Here is a 16,371-nt window from a genome sequence, read left to right on the forward strand (position 1 = left end):
GCTCAATTCTCCCGACCTCTCGGATCCACCAAGACGTTCTCTTCTCTCATCTTCACTGGTTCTCAGAGCTGGTCTGTGGAAAAGAACCCTTTAGGGTCAATGCTTAAAATGGACTTAAAAAGGAGCAAAGTGAACTGGGAGTAGTTGTGCACGCCTTTAATCCCAGTACTTGGGAGTCAGAGGCAGGCGGATTGCTGTGAGTTTGAGGCCAGTCTGTTTACACAGAGTTTACACAGTTTACACAGAGAAAACTCTGTCTCAAAGGACAAAAGACAACAGGTTCACAGTGGTAAGTTCTCAAGACAGAATTAATGTTAGGACTAAAAAATGTTTCCTATTCTAATTTCATTTTTGTTAATGCTATAAGATATACTGACAAAAGCAACATAGGTGGAAAAGATTTATTTTAGCTCAATTCCAGATTTCAGTACACCACAGAAGGTAAATCAAGGTGTCAGGAGCTCAGAACAACTCCTCACACATAGCCACAGGAGCTGAAAGAAATGGGCATCCATGCTTACTCAGCTACCCTTCTCTGCTCCTACAGACGTGTATTACTACACCTGGCTGTGAAATGCATTCTTATTGGTATCTTTTTTAAGGACTGGGTAATATCTTGGACTTGGGACTCCAGTTGTCTGAATTAAAATGTCATTTCCAAAACTATGTAAGTTTATTAGGCAATAATTTTTTAAAAAAGATTTATTTATTTATTTATTATGAATACAGTATTCTGCCTGCATGCCTACCTGCAGGCCAGAAGAGGGCAGCAGATCACATTATAGATGGCTGTGAGCCACCATGTGGTTGCTGGGAATTGAACTCAGGACCTTTGGAAGAGGAGACCATGCTCTTAACCACTGAGCCATCTCTCCAGCCCTAGGCAATAATTTTTAAATGATTTGTTTATTTTATGTGCAGTGCTGTTTAGCATGTATGTATGCCTATGTGAGTGTCAGATCTTGGAATTACAAACAGTTGTGAGCTGCCATGTGGGTGCTGGGAACTGAACCCAGGTCCTCTGAAAGAGAAGCCAGTGCCCTTAACCACTGAGCCACCTCTCCAGCCGCTTAGGCAGTAGATTTATTAGGACTTAGCCTTCCTATACTTCAGTCCTTGACCTAAAAAATGCAAATAACAGTGCCTACCTCATGGGACTGTTGTCAGAACAACCAGACTCTAAATGCAGAACTTTTTTTTTTCCAGAACTCTTGAAGTAGTGCCCAGCTTGCTAACTGCTGAGTCAATGTTAATGCTTATTAAAGAATATAAGGTCCACCAGGGGAAAATGTTTTGTTCACTGATGCAGTCATAAGCCTAAAATAACACCTACTACATCACGGGCACAATGTGTATTAAACGAGCAAGTTGACAAGCACAAACTTACTGTTGGATATACTTCACTCCTTGAAAAAGAGACGACAATCCCAGAGAGAAATGTTAAGTCACAAGGTGAGAGCTGCAGCTAGCACGGGTGGAACTGCAAGGCAGACAAGCACTATATGAGTGCACACATGCCCATTCTGACTTCCAGTCACACACCTTCACCAGAAGCACCTCTTGCGCAAGGACAGTGTCACTGAGCTACAGTCCTGTCCCCACTGATTCCACCATGTCAGAGTTCTAGAAATAGTCACCTGACACCAGATACAATCAAATCCCTCCACTCTACCCCTTTCTGACAACATCTTACAAATGAGGAAGGTCTCATTTGTAGTCTCAAGGACACATGTGGGATGGTCTTAAAGAATACATTATTAGCTGGGGGGGAGGGGTGGCGCACACCTTTAATCCCAGCACTCGGGAGGCAGAGGCAGGCGGATTGCTGTGAGTTTGAGGCCAGCCTGGTCTACAAAGCAAGTCCAGGACAGCCAAGGATGCACAGAGAGACCCTGTCTCGAAAAACAAAACAAAAATAACAACAATACAGATATTGGGGCTGGCTCAGCAGTTAACACAGTTAAAAGTACTAGCTGTTCTTCCAAAAATCCTGAGTTCAATACCAGCATCTACAAGGCAGCTCACAACTGTCTGTAACTCCAATTCCAGGGAATCTGACACCATCACACAGATATGCATGCAGGGAAGACACCAATGCACATTAAAAAAAAAAAGAAGAAGAATAAAAATAAATGAACTATTGGACATATGGGGAGTTTTTTGCTTGTGCTTTTGTGCTGGAACTCAGGTCTTTTACTTGCTTGTTTGCTTGAGATGGATCTCACTAGATACCCAAGGCTGGACTGAACTCAAGGGAGCTCCTGCTCCTGCCTCCCTGAGTGCTGGGATTAAAGGCGTGTGTCTCCACACCCTGCTAAGCGCTCTGTTGCTAAACTGCCACCTCAGCTGTTCTGCTTTAAAATAAATCATTGACTACTCTTCAGAAACTCCTAAGTGCCAAATTTAAAAGGAGGGAAAGCAAGTTTTCTACATGTACCACTTCAGAATCTAGCCAATATGGCAGTAGCTACATGTTAAAGGCAAGGAAGTAGAAGTCTCTCTAAAAAATGTCAAGGTCTCAAATGTTAAATGCCCTGGTTGCTTCCTTCTTCAGTCATGTAATAAAACTAATCTAAAACACAAAAATGTGGTCAATAATCACTGAGCATTTATGGATCATATGGATTGGTAACACAGAGATGCCTTTGTATTATTTCCTTCCTAGCTACAAGCTTGAGTTTTGAAATACAATATAGTTCACAGTTATAGATTTAACAATGTAAAGAGCGATTAGTTCTGGGCTTAGTCTCCGAGCTTTGCTATCTACTAGCTATGTGATCTAAGGAAACGCAATTAGTTAGATTGCTACCCTTTTTTTGGTTTTTTCGAGACAGGGTTTCTCTGTGTAGCCTTGGCTGTCCTGTACTCGAACTCACAGCCATGTGTCTGCTTCTGCCTCCCGAGTGCTGGGATTAAAGGCATGTGCTACCACGCCCAGCACTAGACCATTATATTTTGACTATCTTGTGATATAGGAGAGTCCAGCAGGATGTGTGTGAAAACCAGTTCTAAAATAATAAAGTAAGCTAAGCATGATGGCACACATCATCCCAGCACTAGAAAGGTGAGACACCCTAGGCAACACAGCAGGTTCAAGGCCATTCTGGGCAACACAGTAGGTCCAAAGCCAGCTACACAGTGAGAGTCTCAAAACAAGAACAAAAAACAACAGAAGTTGTCTGTGCAGCCCCATGGTAGAGCACTTCCCCGCATACAGAAGGCCCTGGATTCAATTCTAAGCAGCGCAGTAAAATAAAATGCTACAATATTTGAGCTGAGAATAGAGCTCAGTAGTAAATAAAGCATTTGCGTAGAATTTACAAGGCCATGGGTTTGGATCTCAGCATTGCAAAAGTCCAATCAACCAAGACCCTTATATTATTAGCAAATAAAAGCACCAGTGAAATAAGGGTCCATGGTATTAAAAGTTCGTTAATACACTCTTCAAAGCTAAGAAGTCAAATGTATACAAAATTTAAACTCTTTTACCTTTAGTTTGCTAAAATCTTACTACCCTTTCTTTAAGAAACAAGAGCGCCAGGTACAGTAGTACACACTTATAATCTCAGCACTGGGAAGTAAAGACAAATTAATCAGGAGTTTAAGGCCAGTGTGGGCTACATGAGACCCTAACTCAGAAAATCATTAAAAACAATAATCGGTAAGTAGAGGCACAGAGACATGACTGTCCAAAGATGAAGACCATAGCAATGACTGACACTGCAAACTATGTCAAAACTTGTTTTAGCTTTTTCCCCTGCCACCTTGGAGTTGTGCAGAGGCGGAGACTCACATGTGTTCAAGATTCAGCCTCACCTGTAACCCGCCGCCATGGCTGAGGCAGGCACGTTGCTGGAGGTGTAATGGAAGTCAATACTGCTTTATGAGAGGTGCTGAAGGCCGCCCTCATCCATGATGGCCTAGCAGCCTATCTTCATGTGCTGGCATCCAACTACAATGAGCCCGTGCATGTCAAGCTGGGGGAGGCACTGTGTGCTGAGCCCCAGAGCAACCTGACTACGGCCAATGACAACAAGAACCTGGGGGAATGGGTAGGCCTCTGTAGACTCCATGCAGAGGGGAGCCACGGAGAGCGGTTGGTTGCGGTTGTGCAGTGGCTAAGGACTACTCAGGCCCAGGATGTCATCGAGGAGTACTTCAAATGCAAGAAATGAATAAATAATTTTTTGTCTCATAAACAAAACAAACAACAACAACAAAAACTTGTTTTAAATGTCCTTAGGAGACTACACGAGCCAGGTGTGGTGGCACATACCTTTAACCCCAACACTCGGGAGGCAGAGGCAGGGGCGTTCATCTGCAGCCCTAGAGTGTAGGAGTTCACTGCAAGAAAATGAAGTCAGATTTGTTTGCCTCCGTCTCCTGGACTAAAGGCATGTTTGTATTCCAGCTGGATCACATAGATCTAGAAGGTCTTTGAATAGGATCTCTTGCCAGAATAGCCATGTTTTGAATTAACATTCCTCTACAAAGAAAAAACAAAGTTTGTTGGGTATTTTTTTTTAATATAACTAAGTGGAAAAAAAATTCCGTTTTCTAGACAACTACCTCCCACAAATTACAGAGAAATGACTTGCAAATATTTAGATGAAGGGATCTGGTTTCACCCAACTCGTTAACAAATATTTGTGCTATGTCAAAGTACCAAAAAGTTGGCAAAGGAAAAGTATCTGATACAGTATTTCTTATCATCAAACATTTTCCCTCAGGAACTTAGAGTTCAATTTCTTCCCCTCTTTCACAACTCACATCACAGTGAACATCTCTATATGCAATCCTCTACAAATTACACACTTTCCTATCTCAACATTTTTCTATTTCAAGTACTAAGTGCTTATCAGACAACGTTGAAAAATACATTACTATCTCCATTCTCAAACAGTTCATAACTTGGAGAGACAGGCAGGCTCATTAGTAATAATTGTATCATAAAATAACTGAACTGAAGAGCATTCTAGACAAAAAGAACAGAGTAAGTTTTGTGAATAAGACTTAAGAGGCAGGGCTGGAGAGATGGCTCAGAGATCAAGAGCACTGACTGTTCCTCTAGAGGTCCTGAGTTCAATTCCCAGCAACCACACTGTAGCTCACAACCATCTATAATGTGATCTGATGCCCTCTTCTGGCCTGCAGGTAAAGAATTGTATGCATATTAATAAATAAATAAATCTTAAAAAAAAAAAGACTTTAAGAGGCAAAGAACCAGGATTATACGCTGTAAAGGTCCCAGGGTTACCATGGTCAACACTTTATTCAACAACTATTTCTGAGTTCTACCATACATGAAACACTATCAAACACAAAAAATTACTCCTTTAAAAAAGAAAAAAAAGTTACTCCTTTGTAAACCCACCACTATTCCTGTGAACATATCACATCCTAACTTGTGCGATATAATGTATGATTTAAAAAGCCCTGTAAGACCAAACTAGCTAGACCCACCCTGCAGGCTGCATGTGGACTGCAGGAGTCCACAGATTTACATGTCTACTCTCCTACAATCCCAGCACTTGGGAGGTGGAGGCAGGAGAACCAGGAATGCAGCTGTCCTTGGCTACATAAAGAGTTCCCGTCCAGGCTGGCCCACGTGAGACCTGTCGCCAAAGCATTGAAGGATGGTTTTGTGCACTGTGTATTCAAAGGCTGATTTCTGTATCCAGGGATTTGGTGGCAGTTAGAACGTTTGCACTGTCATTATTATGAAGCATGCCTTGTCTCAATGTGTATAAAAATTGTTCTCCATCACTTAAGATGGGTTAATGAAGAGCTGAAAAGCCTATAGCTGGACTGGAGAGTTAAGGTGGGACTTCTGATCCCAGGACGGGGTCCAAGGTGAAGAGCAGAGAGAAGGTCACCATGAGGACATGATAGATGCATAGAGCAAGGGAGCTAAGGTGAGACTAAGATGGCAGGTAACGAGTCACGTGTCTGGGAAGCAGGCCAGCGTAGACAGGTTAGAACAGCTCAGGGGAGCTACAGAGTTTGAAGCTTATTAGTAAATGTAACAGGACCCCACGTCATTATTTGGGAACTAATGCAGGCATAGAAGGCCCTTAATTTTACACCAGAGAGTGGGTGGGGCACTAGTAAGAAGGCTGAGCAGTAAATGATACTTGCTGTGCAAGACCGAGGTCAAAGTTGGCTCCCTAGAGCCCAATGCAGAGAACTGACTTCATAAAGTTGTCCTCTGACCTCCACACCCAGGCTGTAGCAGCTGTATACCCCAATAATAATAAATGAAATGTAAAAATTAAAAAAAAAGCAGGGCGTGGTGGTATATGCCTTTAATACCAGCACTTGAGAGGCAAGTGGATGTTTGTGAGTTCAAAGCTAGCCTGGTCTACAAAGGGAGTACAGGACAGCCAAGGCTACACAGAGAAACCCTGTCTCAAAAAAAGATAGAAAGAAAGAAAATCAAGAGTATAGTATCAAATGCCATTTAGCAACATTACTGAATTCCTACCAGCTTTTATTCCTACCCTTTGGAAACACTGTGTTGCTGTTTTTAATTTAGTTTAGTTTTTAAAAGCAGGGTCTCACTATGTATCCCTGGCTAGTCTGGATCTCTCTATTGTAGAGCAGGAACCTCAAACTCATAAAAAATCTGCCTGCCTCTGCCTCCTTTGCGCTGGGATTAAAGGTGCGTGCTACCACACTTGTTGGGGGTTTTGTTTGTTTTTGAGGTAAGTATGCACCATCACATCTGGCTTATTAAGTGCTAGAAAATAGAACTCAGGATTTCTTCTACATGTTAGGCAAGCACTCTACCAACTGAGCCATACCAGCCTGTTAGTATTGTCATGTATGTCTGTTTAGTGTATGTAATCGGGGGATGTACGTGCCATGTTGCATGTGCAGAAGCCATAGGACAACTTCGGAGTCAGTCTCTCCTTTCACCTTTACCTGGGTGCCTCAGATCAAACACAGACTGCCAGGCTTGAATGGCAGTTTACTAGCTATGCCATCCTACCAGACCATGCTGTTGTTTAAGAGAGAATCTGGAACTCACCATTTGAGCCCCGGGGACTGAACTCAGGTCATCAGGCTCAGTGGCAAGTGCCATCACTTGATAAATTGTCTCGCCATCCCTCTTTCTTGGAATCTTTTTCCCCTCTTAAACTCTTACTCAATAAAACTCCACCTAGTGAAAACTCACACTTAAAAAACCCTCCACCTAATTTTATTTTTTTTGAAACAAGGTTTCTCACTGAATCTGGAATCCACCCATTCAGCTAGATGGCCTGGCCAGAAAGCCCAGTGATCTTCCACCTCTTACTCCCCAGCAGTTGGACCACAGGTTCTAGAAAGATTTTCAGATGGGTGCTGGGGACCAAAACTCTAGTACTCGTGCTGGCATGCTACCATTTTTATCAAACGAGCCATCTCCCAGCCACAATTTAGTTTTTGTTGTTGTTTTGTTAAGATTTATTCATTTTGGCTCAGAGGTTAAGATTACTGGCTGCTCTTCCAGAGGGCCTGACTTCAATTCCCAGCAACCACATGGTGGCTCACAACCACCCACAATGAGATCTGATGCCCTCTTCTGTGCAGGTGTACATGCAGGCAGAACACTGTATACATAATAAATTTAGAAAAAAAAAAGATTTATTCATTTTGTGTGTTTTGTTTGCATGAATGTTTGTGCACCACATGTATTCCCGCTGCTTTCTGAGGTCAGAAGAGGCCATAGGATCCCCCAGAACTGGAGTTACAGATGGTTGTAAACTACCATGTGGGTGCTGGGAATCAAACCTGGATCCTTCGCAAGACCAAAAAGTGCTCTTAACGACTGAGCCATCTCTCCAGTGTCTTCTCCTGTGCACTTCATGCTGGCCGTCTCCAATTCCCTGTGTAGTTGGTCTTGAACCCTTGATCCTCCTACCTCAGTCTCCCACGTCCTGTGACTACAGGTGGTTCTGCCATGCCCAGTGTGCCCTGTCTTATAACAAGGAATAGACACCGTATGTGACAAGGCCCATATCTAACTGTATTTCATACTTTGGAGCCTTACGGAAGTATTATTTATTCAGAAGGTAACAAAGATGTATTCTTGGGATTCAATAACCTTAAACACATTGTTAGTTGGTGATGGCAACACATGCCTTTAATCCCAGCACACCGGAGACAAGCAGGTGGTGCTCTGAGGCTGTGTGTCAGCATAGTCTATATTGTGAGCTCTAGGCCAGCAAGGGCTATAAAAGAAAAAAAGAAAGAAAGAAAAATGAAACTTGGGGCTGGAGAAATGGCTCAGAGGTTAAGAGCACTGACTGCTCTTCCAGAGGCCCTGAGTTCAATTCCCAGCAACCACATGGTGGCTCACAACCATGTATAATGTAATCTTCTGGCCTGCAGGTGTACATGCAGACAGCGCACTGTATACATAATAAATAAATAAGGGCCGGGCATGGTGGCGCACGCCTTTAATCCCAGCACTAGGGAGGCAGAGGCATGTGGATCTTTGTGAATTCTAGGCCAGCCTATCTACAAAGCAAGTCCAGGACAGTCAAGGCTACACAGAGAAACCCTGTCTCAAAAAACAAAAAAACAAAAACAAAACCTAAGTAATTTAAAAGAACATGATTAAAGTTATTCTTTGCTTAACTTTTAGCTTCCTATAAGTGTAATGTGTCTCATATATTTTTACAGGATGACTAAATACTTAATATAATCTATACTCACTCACCACAGGACAGTAAAGATGGTATCAACAACCCAACAAACAGGGATACAGCTCAAAGAAGCGCACTTGCCTTACGGGAACAAAGTTGAGTTTAATACTCAACACCACAAAAATGTTATATATATATATATATTTTCTTTGAGACAGGGTCTCACAGTGTAGCTCTGGCTGGCCTAGAACTCAGAAAGTCCTGCCTGCCTCTGTGTCCACAGCGCTGGGGTTAAAAATGTGTACCAATATGCTCAGCTACCAAAAAAATCTTTAAAAGCAACCAAAAATTTAATAAAGTTAGAAAATGCTAATACTCTAAAACATGACTTTTACAAGAACTCTGTGTAAAGAATATAGGATTTTAGTAAGTATATCCTTTGTTGTTTTGTGGTCCTGGGGAATCTAACACCATGCCTTGCACATGCTGAGCAAGTATTCTAAGACTGAGTTATATATACTCCAAACCCTTCAGGGTTTTTTGTTTTTGAGTCAGGCTTACTAGTCCAGGCTGGTCTAAAACTCACAATCTTCTTGTACCTTCCTTACAGGTATGTGTACTGTTTTTAATAATCTCATAAATGCCTAAAGGCAGCTTATAAGAAACTGAGAATTGAGCAAAATTTCAACAGTCTGCCCTTTCCAACTCCGCAGAGAGGTCCCTACAGGAAATGCACTTAACCAAAAAGTACTATGGCAGATCCTTGCCATTCATTTTCTTATATACTTTCCTCCTACTTAAATCACTACAACTGGGCTGGTGATATAGCTCAGCTAGTAAAGGCACTTGCTGAAAGACTTACAATCTGAGCTCCTAAAGACCTGAGTTTGATTCCTGAGTTCAATCCTCAGGTCCCAGAGGCGGAAGGAAAGGGCTGTTCTAAGTTACTGTTTGACCTCCGTACACACACTGAACAATATAGTAATAATTCTGAAATAATTTCAAATAAATCACTGCTACTATAACACAGTGAGAGTGGACTGAATAAAAGCTGTCCCCATCTTAGATCATATTCCACAATTCACCTCAAATATAGCACTATTCCAAACTCTTTCCGCCTGGGCACAGTAGCCTGTGACTGTAGTCCTAGCACGTGGGAGGGTAAGACAGAGATTACCTAAGTCCACCAGTTCAAGTCCAGCCTGGACAATACAGCAAGAGCCCATCTCAGAAAAGCAGCAAACAACAACAAGCTTTTCAAGATAACAGGGTCCTCCTCAATCTGATCAGAGGTGGGTTTGTCTCATACCAGACCCTCCATGCTCCCCCTAGCCTCTAGAACACGTCCTGCCTAGCCTACACGCTGCCTTTAGTGACTTTCGTTACTTTGCTTTGCTTTTTGAGAGAGGGTCTCCTGTCTCACAGGCTGACCTCAAGACCACCATGAAGGCTTTAACCTCCTGAGGCCCCAGCGTGCCCAGAGACTAAGGCATGCACCAGCCCCCAGCCTCCTTTGCGAGTCTCCTGTCCCCTTCCCACCGATCCCCTTCCTCTTCAGGGAAGGGCAGGAGGCCATGAGCTTCTCCCTTTTCCATGACAGTCTTGGATAGACTTGTAACACAGCGACCCAGCTACAAGCTCAGAAGCACTACAGCTGTGCCTTCATCCTCGCCCCTCTGCACTCCGTACGTTCAGCATTTTCTGTGTCCTGACTCTTCTCATCAGTGCTAGAACTGCCTGACAAAAACAACTGAAGGGAAGGGCATTTGGCTCACAGTTGAAGGGACATGTTCCACTTGGAGGGAACCGCACGTCAGTGGCAGCGAGGCAGTTGGTTACATTTCACCAATCCCACCAGCAGTTACACAGCAAACGGCTAAGGCCTCCACTCAGAAAGCCTGCCCTGTGGCAGTGCGTTTGCCCAGGTGGGCCACCCGCTTAGAGGTTCCACAACCTACAACTGGATGACCATATGGAAGTCAACGTCAAACACAAGAGCATGTGGAAGACATTTCACATTCAAGCTATTATATTGTTGTTTCTAATGGTTTGGTTTAGTTTTTTGAGTCACGTTTTCCCTGTGTAGCCCTGGCTGTCCAGGACTCGCTTTGTAGACCAGGGTGGCCTCAAACTCACAGAGATCCTCCTGCCTCTGCCTCTCGAGTGCTGGAGTGCTGGAATTAAAGTCATGTACCACTGTGTCCATTTTTGTTTGTTTTGTTTTGTTTTGAGACAGGATTTCTCTGTGTAGTCTTGGATGTCCTGGAACTCACTCTGTAGTACGGGATGGCCTTGAACTCAGAAATCTGCCTCTCTGCCTCCCAAGCCCTTCGATTAAACCACTGTAACCAAGGTGCCTACACAATATTGCCCAGTTCTTAGCAGCTGGCCAAAAACCATCTCTGCACCAATGTGTTATACTCTAAAGATGAGACAGACTCTAATCAATAGTAACAGCTAGAAATGTAAAATATAGCTATTGAGATATATTCTATGAAAGAGCTGCATAACAGAGATTTTATGACTGAAGGGTTTTTGCTATTGCTTTTGTTTTTTATCTTTTGAGTAGGCAGGACAATCAGGGTTTCCCTGACTTTCTTGGGAGGCAAGTTAACTGCACAGGGGCTTCCTTCTAACTACACTAGTCTCTCCGTAACAGAGCTCTTCTAAGTTAATTCCTCAAGTTTTCACTTGAAACAAGGACCCTTTACAAAATTACACTGACTGTCACATTCTATGATGCTATCATGTCTTTCTTAGCACTTTTTGTTTGTTTGTTTGTTTGTTTGTTTTTTGAGACAGGGTTTCTCTGTGTAGCCTTGGCTGTCCTGGACTCACTCTGTAGACCAGGCTGGCCTCGAACTCACAGTGATCCACCTGCCTCTGCCTCCCGAGTGCTGGAGTGCTGGGATTAAATGAGTGCACCACCAGGCCCAGCCTTCTTAGCACATTTTTAAGTATGCTAAAACCATTCACATGTAAAACTACTCTACATACATAAAGGCACATAACGGCAGGGACCACACCTGTTTTACAATCTGTGGCATTCCCAATTAAAACAGTCAGATGGCACTCCAGAAACAGTGTTAGGTGAATGAACGGTCAGGGCTGTATCTTAAGTCTGAAGCATCAGCATTACAAGAGTTCTTGTAAGAAATGCAACCCTCAGTCAGGCTCAAGCCCTCCCTGACTCACAGTACATGCTAAGAACCTCTGCCTTAAATACCTCAAGTATTCAAAGTGCACCATAACAAATGCTTGAAAAGATATAATACAAAGCTTTATACTAATCATTCAATTATTTACTAACTATATCAAACTACTGTGCAAGAAAACAAAAAGTACCGCTATTAGCAATTTCTAGCACACAATGGCCCAGTGTTCTCCCTCTTCACCCTCCCATATACTCTTACTGTGTGTCCATGTTTTAACAAGAACAACTCATTAGTTGAATATGAAGTTTAAAACACAATAATACCCAATTATCTGCTGTGGTCTGAATTTGTTTCCCCCAAACTCATATGTTGACTGCCTATTCTCGCCAACAAGGTGATGCTTAAGGAGGTAAGTCCTTTGGAAAGTGATCAGATCACCTACGCAGAACCCTTTGAATGAGACTAGTGCCCTTATATAAAAGAAGCCCCAAGGAGCAGCCTTGTTCCTCCATCACATGGAGATAGAGGGAAAATATGCCATTGATGAACCAGGGCAAAAATTCCCAGTAAATATTTGGCATGGTGGTGCATGCCAGCCCTTATGATGCCCTTCCTGTGGCAGGAAGACACCTTCCAGCTGGAGACGAGCCAGTACTACATCACAAGCCAGAGCTATGTAATAAGACTCTTAAAAACAAAATAGGGGGACTCAGCTGTCAGAGTCTTTGCTTAGCATGCACAGGGGTCTAGGTTCAACACACAGCTCCACATGAGCCAGTGCTGAGGCACACATGGAAATCTCAGCACTAGGGGAGGCAGAGGTAGGGGGATCAGGAATTCAAGATCGTCCTCCACTACACAGGGAGGGGTTTTTTGTTTTTGTTAGTTTTGAGGGTTGGTTTGTTTGTTTTGGGGTTTTTTGAGACAGGGTTTCTCTGTGTAGCCTTGGCTGTCCTGGATTCGCTTTGTAGACCAGGCTGGCCTCGAACTCACTCCCCAAGTGCTGGGATCCCAGGCCTGAGCCACAGACTCCAGAGTGAGTTTTGAAGCACCCTGGGCTACACTGAGGCTTTGCTGAAGGACAGTAACAAAGGAGAGCTGGGGAGTAACCACCAGTACAGGCACCTTCCTTGAAAGCCTGAGCACCTGAAGTCAGATCTTCAACACACACCAGAGAAGGGCATGGCAATGTGCGCCTGTAACCCTGGTGCTGGGAGGTGGGGATAGGCAGATCCAAAGGGACAAGCATCAGGCCCAGTAAGAAGTCTGCCTCAAAACACTTGGATAAGTAAAGGGGAGTTGGAGAAGCCTCAGCAGTTATGCACACCTGTTGCTCTTTCAAAGAACCAGAGTTCACTTCCCAAACAATGGCTTACAACCACGCATACATAGCTCCACAGGCAGCAGGCACACCTGCAGTGCACATCATGTACCAAGGCAAGACACTCATACACATTAAAAAAAAAAAAAAAAAACTCTGGCCTCCACACACGTACACATGCATACACACATATACACATGTACATGAGCACTTCTGCACACATATGTACATACACTATATACATATTGCATACACATATTCATGGGGGGAAAAGAAAACCCCTTTCAGACACTGAATGTGCTGGTGCCTGTCCCTGAACTTTCTATGTTCCAAAACTTTCTGTTGTTTATAAGCTAGCCTTCTCATGGCATTTTGTTACAGCAACCTAAATGGACTAAGACAATATATTTTTCACATCATTTCCTACTACACATCCTGTTTCTTCCATCATTCCAAGCAGCAAGCAAGTAATCCTTCACTACAGTTTCTGTGTAGCCCTAGCTGTTCTGGAACTCACTCTATTGACAAGGCTGACCTCGAACTCTGGGATCCAACTGTCTCTGCCTCCCCAGTACTGGGACTAAATGCATGCACCACCACACCCAGCTCTCATAACACACCTAAAATTTCTTTCTACTCACATTTATAATGAAGCTTTCTTCTTTTTTCTCAAATGGTTCATTAAATTCTATTCATCTTTTAGGCTAAAATGACTCTCTTGAATCTCAATCCTTTTTGTACACTCAAGGCTCAGGAGGAAGGCCCTAGACTCCAAAAGCCTGGCAGTCCGATATGTCTCCAGCAACATGGCTCTTTAGTCTGAAAAGAGCTATCACTACATCTCACTATATTCCTTTTTGCACCAAAAGACACATCTACTCACTCTGAGTAAGTCTGCTGGGTGGCTCAAATTTCAGTGTGAGGCTATATTTGTCAGGTAGGGAAGTGAGAGCATAAATCAAATCATTCAAGTGGGAATAAAGGGAATTAAGGCCCAGTTGTTTCCTTGGGAAGGAACAGATTACCACACAGTGACACTGATGAAAGTGAAGGAGGCAGTTTGCGGCAGAGTGACAACGAATGAAGGGTCTTGGGGAATGTTCACAGGTTAAATGACAGACAGTAAATTACCTCCCTAAAAATCAGATGGAGGGAAACAACCTAGGAAACTATGATGATTAGCCAGAATTCTTTTTTACTAGAATGCAATATTCCTCCCAGAAGTCAGAATTTAGCTTATTGTATACAATGAAACAAATGTTTTCCCTATGTACACTGCAAAGCACAGGAAACTCAACTCACTTAAGAATGAACTGTAGTCACAGCCATTTTGAAGCAGAGGCAAAGAAAAGGTTCCTCCAAGAAAGGACAGAAAGGGCAAAACAAACGCACCCTTCACAAGGAAGGTATTCGGAAGACTGTCACAATCCGCCAGACTGATTTTCAGACCTCAAATGCCCTTGGCCTCTGCCTCCCAACAAAAACAAATCATTTGTTCTGAGTAACAACTGCCAAGCCTGCAAATTACAAAAGATTTTTAATTTCCCAAACTGTAACTCCACATGAAAACACTCAAAATAAACATTTCAAAATCTCCTTGGTTATTTCTGTCAAAAGGCCAGATGATACCATAAGGCCACAATATGTACTGTGTAACACACCATCAATCACTCAGGTTTTTGCAGCGACACTAGGTAGTAAAGCTTCCAGACTATTCTTCCATACCTCCAATCTTTCCTGCTTCCGCCATCCACAACAGAAAAAAGAAAGAAAGGCTACCAATCTGTACGCGCCCACCCAACAGCTCCCGGGAAGCAATTGCTTTCAAATTGTTCCTGCTTAGACCCTTACAGAAGGAAGTGGGGACAGACGTGCGAGCCGGCGACCGAGGACATCCGACAAGGGGCAGAGGAAACGAGGACGATCGAGGACCAAGGGGGAAAAGAGGGCGGTGGAGATAAAAAAAAAAAATGGTGAAAGTGGTCTAAGAGGGAAAACAAGCAAAGCGCGGAACGAAAACGAGGGAGGAAGGGGGGAGGGGAGGCTAAAGATCACAGAGGAGAAAGGTAAGAGGGTTGAGGAGAAAAAGAAAGGGAAGGGTTAAGGACGGGGGAGGGGGGAGAAATCCCTCGAAGAGAACTGAAGGAGGCTGTCACGGGGGAGGGGGTGGGGGGGGGAACAAAAGGGTGTCACCGAAGAGGAGGGATATTAAAGGATGTCCCCTAAAGGGGTTCGCTCCTATGGGTGGATGGGGAACGAGTGCCGGAGGCCGAGGGTGCGGGAAGAGGGGTGAGAACGGCTGCCCAACGTCCCCGGGCCACCCCGGGGGTTGGAGGGGGGCGGGGAGGGGGTAGGCAGGCCGCGCTAGCTCACCATGGCTGCGTGGGCCTGGTCCTCCGGCATGCAGCCTCGGCCCTGCGTGCGGCGGCGGCGGCGGGCCGGGGCCGAGCCCGAGCCTACGATCAGCCGGCGCGAGGGCTCCAGAAGGCTCGGGTCAGGCAGCGGCTCCGGGCTGGACCCAGGGCTCGGTCGGCCTCGCTCTTCTGAAGTACAGCCCACAGCCGCAGCCGCAGCCGCAGCCGGACCGAAACACAGACTCCGCCCCGCTCGCCCCGCCCGCTGCGCCCCGCCCCTCTCCCCGTGCCGGCCGCGCCCTGCCCCCCTCAGAAGTCCCGCCCCTCTCCCCCCGTGCCGGCCGCGCCCCGCCCCGCCCCCCCACGAGGTCCCGCCCCCTAGAGGCCCCGCCCCGTCCCAGCACGGACTCTTCCCTTCCCAAAGCGTCATTCCTTAAAGGGGACAGCACCCTCCAACACGGATTTCTGACTGGAAGGGCTTTAAAACGTAACCTCCAGGAGATGGCAGAGCTTACCCTCATTCTTCACATTTTAGCATTTGATTCACAAGTCATTCATTATGTTGCCGTCGTTATTGGTGATTTTAGCATTCTGTTAACATGATTTGTTTTGTTGTTTGTTTTTTTTTTGAGGCAGGGTCTCTCCCCATAGCATATCTTATAGGCAAGCGTTCTGCCTGCTGTTGAGCCACATCGTCAGACCCCACAATCTCAATATTGACCATCTAACTTTCCCTCCTTTCTAGCTCACTCTCCAATACCTCACCTTTCAACTTACTCAAAAACTGAATGCCATTGGGCCCCACTTCCTTTCATTTTCCTCACAGTGCTTTCAGCACCTCATTTTTTGAGTTGCCCATGGTGAAAGCCATTTTCAGTACTCACTTTCTTTCTTCCATTCCTTCTCTCTTT

At 44.5% G+C, this 16,371-nt stretch overlaps 1 protein-coding gene across 2 annotated transcripts in view; it reads right to left on the reverse strand.

The window, feature by feature from the left end:
• Nucleotides 1–15,711, reverse strand: part of ZYG11B (zyg-11 family member B, cell cycle regulator) — a 53,591-nt gene extending 37,880 nt beyond the window's left edge. Inside the window, exon 1 of one of the 2 annotated variants that reach the window (XM_084784558.1) lies at nt 15,480–15,711. In XM_084784558.1, the coding sequence (XP_084640684.1) occupies nt 15,480–15,509 (30 nt within the window). In that variant the 5' untranslated portion in view covers nt 15,510–15,711. Of the gene's footprint in view, nt 1–1,387; nt 1,502–15,479 lie in introns of those variants that run through there. The other variant, XM_084784559.1, reaches the window with a different exon arrangement.
• Nucleotides 15,712–16,371: the final 660 nt, after the last annotated feature.

Source organism: Acomys minous (genome assembly GCF_964271855.1).
Source record: "Acomys minous genome assembly, chromosome: 6".
Taxonomy (NCBI): domain Eukaryota; kingdom Metazoa; phylum Chordata; class Mammalia; order Rodentia; family Muridae; genus Acomys; species Acomys minous.